The sequence below is a fragment of the Sceloporus undulatus genome, chromosome 2 (genome assembly GCF_019175285.1).
Source record: "Sceloporus undulatus isolate JIND9_A2432 ecotype Alabama chromosome 2, SceUnd_v1.1, whole genome shotgun sequence".
Classification (NCBI taxonomy): Eukaryota; Metazoa; Chordata; class Lepidosauria; order Squamata; family Phrynosomatidae; genus Sceloporus; species Sceloporus undulatus.
Genome location: NC_056523.1, coordinates 306834533 through 306840727, shown reverse-complemented (window position 1 = coordinate 306840727; position 6195 = coordinate 306834533). Strand labels below are relative to the sequence as shown.

Below are 6195 nucleotides of genomic sequence, written 5' to 3'. Positions count from 1 at the left end.
TCTACTTTCATTTCCCCTCTTGCCTATCTTCTCTTCTTTCAGATAGATCCAAATGACTTGACAATTATTCTAGTTAATTCAATGTATTAAAGTTATAACCATCTCACTTAACCAAAAACCTGGCATCCACCCTCTTTGTCTTGGTGCAATAGATTCAGCAACTTATTGGATCCTTAAAGTTTGGACTAAAACTTGGCACAGATTCACCACCAGTAGCTACTGTACTAGATTTTGTCCAGTTCCCTAGTAAATGGAAGAATGTCACAACTACAGCATCCTGACATCATATGGGCCTTTGACTGCATTCCTCTGCAGTGCATTTTTAAAAAATACAGAAATGTTTTTAATTGCTATCAAGTTGGCTTCAATTTATGACAATCCTATGAATGAGAGGCAAGACACCTTGTTATCAACAGCCCTAGTTAGTCTTGCAAACTCAGGGCTGTGGCTTCCTTCACCTGTAATGCAGTCTTCCTTCCCCCTTTCTCCAGTAACTAAAGGACCATGGCCCTGTTTACATGGGCCTTTTAGTACGTCCTAACGACGTACTAGGGTTGCCCAGGAGCGTAGTTTTTAGACGCTCCCTAACCCTAGTACGTCGCCAGGACGTCAAAATGGCGGTGCCCTGTCTACATGGGCACCGCCATTTTGATATGACGGACGCCTAGTGTCCGCACGTCCCGGTGCGCTTGTGACACTGTAAGTGTGCTATTGGTTATTGTGGCATCACAAGCGCGCCACATAAAGAACCCATCTTTTAAGGGTTCTTTTTGCTCTGTGGGGAAGTCCTGCAGTCTGGAGGCTGTGGCTTCCCTGCAGAGCAAACTAGGGTGGAGGGAGACCGCCTGCTTTGGGTGGTCTGTATCCTGCCATTAACACACTAAACTGTTACTAATATTTCACTTTAACTGCTATGGCTGCCACATATGGAATCCTGGGATTTGCAGTTTAGGGAGGAGCATTTAGACTTCTCAGCCAGAGAGCTCTTAGGCCTCCCTAAACTACAAAAACCAGAATTCCTCAAGAGGCAGCCATGGCAGTTAAAATGTAGCTGCTATTGCTATAGTGTGATATTGCCCTAACATTTAAAGCATCATTATCTTTTCTAATTAATCATGTTGTCTTACAATATGCTCAAAGTACTATAGCCTCAGTTTAGTCATTTTTAGTTCTAGAGGATCCATATATCTGTCTTTTTAGAGGTCCGTGGTACCTGCAGAACTCCAGTACCATACTTCAAATGAGTCAATTCTCCTCCTGTCAGCTTACTTCACTGTGCAGCTTACAAATCATACATAGAAATACTATGGCTGGGATGATCCTGACTTTTGTATTCAATCATATTCCTTTGCATTTGAGGAATTTATCCAATTCCTTCATAGCTGCCCTTACAAGTCATAGTCTTCTGATTTCTTGACTATAGTCTGATTTATGACTGAGCCAATGGATGGGAAATATTTTTAATATTTAGTTCAACATAAAAATTAATAAACACCAGTGAAAAAAGAGGCAGACTTACCTTGGTGCACTAAAAGCTATGTGTGGGAAGCCACAAAATGCCAAGTCCAGTTGACCGTATGACAAAAGAAATGCTAAGGTGTACACAATTCAGTCAAACATTCAGTCAGATATCGAGAAGCTATTTCTTTTAAAGGACTCACTCCAGCAAAGAAATGCAAATTGTATTTTTGAGTTGACATTTATTTGTATTAGTTAAGTTTTAACAGAACAGAAACCTAGCTCCTGAAATTTTAGCCAAGTGGCCCCAAGGTCACAGTGTATTAATGCTGAGTCTATATTGGGGACATTGTGGATGCTACAGACCTGAAATCATATAAAAGTCTAATGCAGTAGACAGGAAGATTTCAAACTAAGTCTTCCTGACAAGATTTCCCATGACATTCTTGCAAACAAGCTTGTAAAATGTGGACTAGACAAGGTAGCTGTTACATGGATTTGTAACTGGTTGACTGGCCGAACCCAAAGGGTGCTCAACAATGGCTCCTTTTCATCCTGGAGAGAAGTGACCAGTGGGGTCCCACAGGGCTCTGTCCTGGGCCCAGTGCTATTCAACATCTTTATCAGTGACCTGGATGACAGAATTGGGAGCATACTTATCAAATTTGCAGATGACACCAAATTAGGAGGAATAGCTAATACCCCAGAGGACAGGATCAAGATCCAAAATGCTCTGAATAGACTAGAAAGCTGGGCCAAAGCTAACAAAATGAAATTCAACACGGAGAAATGTAAGGTATTGCACTTAGGACAGAAAAATAAAATGCACAGATATAGGATGGGTGACACCTGGCTGAATGAAACTACGTGTGAAAGGGATCTAGGAGTCCAAGTAGACCACAAGTTGAACATGAGTGAACAGTGTGATGCGGCAGCTAAAAAGGCCAATGCGATTTTAGGCTGCATCAATAAAAGTATAGTGTCTAGATCAAGAGAAGTAATAGTGCCACTGTATTCTGCTTTGGTTAGGCCCCACCTAGAATATTGTGTCCAGTTCTGAGCGCCACAATTCAAAAAAGACATTGAGAAACTGGAGCGTGTCCAAAGGAGGGCGACAAAAATGGTGAAGGGTCTGGAAACCATGCCCTATGAGGAACGACTTAGGGAGCTGGGGTTGTTTAGCCTGGAGAAAAGAAGGTTAAGAGGTGATATGATAGCCCTGTTTAAATATTTGAAAGGATGTCATGTTGAAGAGGGAGCAAGCTTGTTTTCTGCTGCTCCAGAGAACAGGACCCGGAACAATGGATGCAAGCTACAGGAAAAGAGATTCCACCTGAACATTAGGAGGACCTTCCTGACAGTAAGGGCTGTTCAACAGTGGAATGCACTCCCTCGGAGTGTAGTGAAGTCTCCTTCCTTAGAGGTCTTTAAGTAGAGGCTGAATGGCCATCTGTCAGGGATGCTTTGATCTGGATTTCCTGCATGGCAGGGGGTTTGACTGGATGGCCCTAGTGGTCTCTTCCAACTCTACGATTCAATGATTCTATGACAATTAAACATGTAAACACATTGTTTGTTTGGAAACACAACTGGGATGCACTCCTCTATACATGCACATATAAGTCTCACTACACTCAACAAGGCTTTCTTCTGGGTAGGCAACTTTTAGGATGTTAAAATGACATTTTACAACTTGATCCCGGTCCTCTTCTCTTTCTAAAAACTGGAAATTAAGGCTACTCTTCTGGGCCTTTCTTCTTGCAGCTTTATTTGAGGGAGTGAAACATCTTTGGATGGGTACTGTAGTTAATGGAAAGGTAACAGCCTTATGGATTTAGAATGCTGATGGTCAATCAAACAATGTTGATGGGCAATGAGGCTCAGCATTATCAGTATCAGCTGTTGGTGGCTCTTTTCAGGGTCTCAGGCAGAGGTCTTTCCAACCTTGTTTTGAGATCCTTTCTTGTGGAGATTTTGGGTTTTTTGCCAGACCTTGGAAAAATACTACCTCACTACAGCTTCTTTTGCCAAAGCTTTGGAAAAGTTAAATTTCTGGACTACAATACCCAAAGTCCCCAAACCAGCACGACCCATTATTATGATGACCAGGAAAATCTTGAAACTGTAGCCCAGAAAGTAACATTTTCAAACTGCCTACAAAACATATGATCTGCTATTGAGTTATAGGCAATTTCAATGATATTTTTCTGTGGAACACAAGGGGCCAGAGAACTGAAATACTTAGGTTGCTGTTTTATATCAGCTGTTGGGACTAGCAGTGGTTTAGTGGCAAGAGGCCCAGCATAAAAGCAACAGCTAGAAGAGCAGGCAGTCCACTCCTGAGCTTGATGGCTTTCACTCTAAACAACTTCCTTCATGTAGTACTTCAAAGTTCCTTTTGGAACATTTCATTGTCCCCAGCATGCAGAGGTTGGCTGTCATCTTTCGTGACCTAATTTGAATGCAGAAAACTTGCTCCTCATTACCTCGTGGGCACTGGTTTGGCAGCAGGCAGAAGCATTCCCAATGTGACTCTAGAAAAATTTAAATGACTTTTTAGTTTTAGTCAAATATATAGAAACCAGAGACATATTAAAACCTCTTATTTGATAAAACACTTTAATCTGCAGATTCAGTCTGTTCTACTGTATCTTACTTTCCTGTCTAAGCAAAGTTTTCACCCATGGAGATTTCATTCCTCTCTTTAAAAAAATAAATAAAAAAGTCCAATTCAAGCAGTGAAAATTCACTCCTCTATACATGCACATATAAGTCTCACTACACTCAACAAGGCTTTCTTCTGGGTAGGCAACTTTTAGGATGTTAAAATGATATTCAAGCAGTGAAAATTCCAAAACCATGGTTCTATTCTCAGGACCTTATCACACTAGATGAATCTTGCTCAGAAATGGAATTTAACAGTAGAAAAAAAAATGCAAATGCAGGATGTTTTTCAGACAACATTTCTTCCAAACAGCAATAATGTGAAAATAAAACGAATGTAAAGTGAACAAAAATGACATCTTTTTTTTACCTTCTGGAACTTCCCAAAAGTAAAAAGGTGCTGTTTTTGTCCATTTTCTGTTGGCTTTATTTTTGTGTTATTGCTGTTTGGTGCAAACGCGTCTGACAAACATCCTGCATTTGTGAGGGGTTTTTTTTCTACTTTTAAAATCCCGTTTCTGAGCAGCATTCGTCTAGTGCGGTAAGGCTCTAAGACCACATTTTTGGAGTGTTCGCTGCCTGAATTACACTTATCATTATTATTATTTTAATTGAAAAGAGGAATGAGATTAGAAAGTCTACAGCTGATGAGAGAGCCATCCCTACCACTAGGCAAAGTGAAGCATCTGTTTCAGACAGCACCATCTCTAGTCTCCACAGGTGAAAACTTTGCTTAGAGTAGCCAAATACTCTAAAGGATTGCTGACAGACTTCTCTATGAAGGTTCAACTGACATCTGTTTCTCCCCAGTTTTAAGTACCTTTACTACTTATTACATGTGACTGTCCACACCATCATGAGCCAAGGGCCAGAATCTATATCTGTACTTCCCATAACCCCATGTCCCCAACAGCACTATCAGTTCTCCCACATACATCTTGAAATACTATGGCAAGTCCCTCAGCAATGATAGTTTCCTTGAAGCACATTTCTCAAGGCCATGAAACTCTATGGTCCTTAGAAGTAAAAGGACTCCTCAAAAGTTGTGGTCCCCTTCAAAGCAGGGAACCTTGAGGTTTGTTTTAAATTCTGTTTTAGCATGGCTCTGACTTTCACGTCCAGTCTTTCCATTGCTAGAACTACACCAGCCCCTACCTCTCTGTAAACTAGAAGGTGGTGAAACTTGACCCCTCATGATTTCTGTCTTGCAGTGCCATTGTTCCTGAATTGTCTGCTGTTTCTTCTCTACTCTGCTGTACATGACCTTGGCTAAGCTCTTGAATCTGACTTTGAAACACCATTCAAAACTGGACTGCTTTTCTAGATTTGACCTCAGACTGCATTTGTCTTTTAAAAAAGTATTCATTTTTCCAATTTGAGTGTACCCTACCATTGATTAAAGCATGTTCATAAACATTTAAATGTACACGTCTTTTAAAGAGATAAATTTCTCCTACTCTGTATAATGCATTGCTGGTCCTGCAATGTTTCAAGATGTTGTGTGTGGCAAGGACTGGGGAAATCTCAAATAAAATAAAACAAAGTAAAAGAAGGCTCCATCTCAGTGGATTCCTCATATATCCCTACTAAGGTATTGCTAAAGATGCTGTCCTACTGACAGAGTTTAACTAAGGCGGGGTACAGACTGCCTCTTTGGGATGGCCTGCATGCACCCCTTTACTCCACGGATTGGGGCCAGAGCAGCCACACCAACAGCCAAGAGGTGCTTTTCGGGACCAGGGAGAAGTGGCAAAATGCTGCTTCTCCCTGGTCCTGAAAAGGAGTGTCCTTGGGACTTCATGCCCCAGGACACCTCGGGAGCCGCAGCCAGGGGATAAAGGGGCTGCTTGGCCCCTTTCCCCCTGGCGTCGTTCCCGCAGCAGTTTGGTGGCTGTGGGAATGAGGTGCACCCTCAGAAGGAGCTCCGTTTTGGAGCTCTTCACACGCTGTGCCAAGGCCACCGTGACGTTACACATGCACTGCACCATTTGGACATGGCGCGTGTGTGATGTAATCATGGTGGCTCCCGTGTAGATGGGAGGCCACTACGATTACGCCCCCATCACATGCTAG

At 42.0% G+C, this 6195-nt stretch overlaps 2 protein-coding genes across 10 annotated transcripts in view; both read right to left on the bottom strand.

Moving 5' to 3' along the window:
* Positions 1 to 2014, bottom strand: part of LOC121921100 (complement component C6-like) — a 56137-nt gene extending 54123 nt beyond the window's left edge. For all 5 annotated transcript variants that reach the window (XR_006101840.1, XM_042448638.1, XM_042448637.1 and 2 more), the window contains exon 1: positions 1520 to 2014. The gene's annotated coding sequence lies outside the window, so the exon portion shown is untranslated. The remainder of the gene's footprint in view (positions 1 to 1519) is intronic.
* Positions 2015 to 3696: 1682 nt separating this feature from the next.
* The window catches only part of C6 (complement C6), a 48043-nt gene continuing 45544 nt past the window's right edge, over positions 3697 to 6195 (bottom strand). For all 5 annotated transcript variants that reach the window (XM_042451877.1, XM_042451876.1, XM_042451878.1 and 2 more), the window contains one exon: positions 3697 to 3992. In XM_042451877.1, coding sequence (XP_042307811.1) covers positions 3814 to 3992 — 179 coding nt within the window. In that variant the 3' untranslated portion in view covers positions 3697 to 3813. The remainder of the gene's footprint in view (positions 3993 to 6195) is intronic.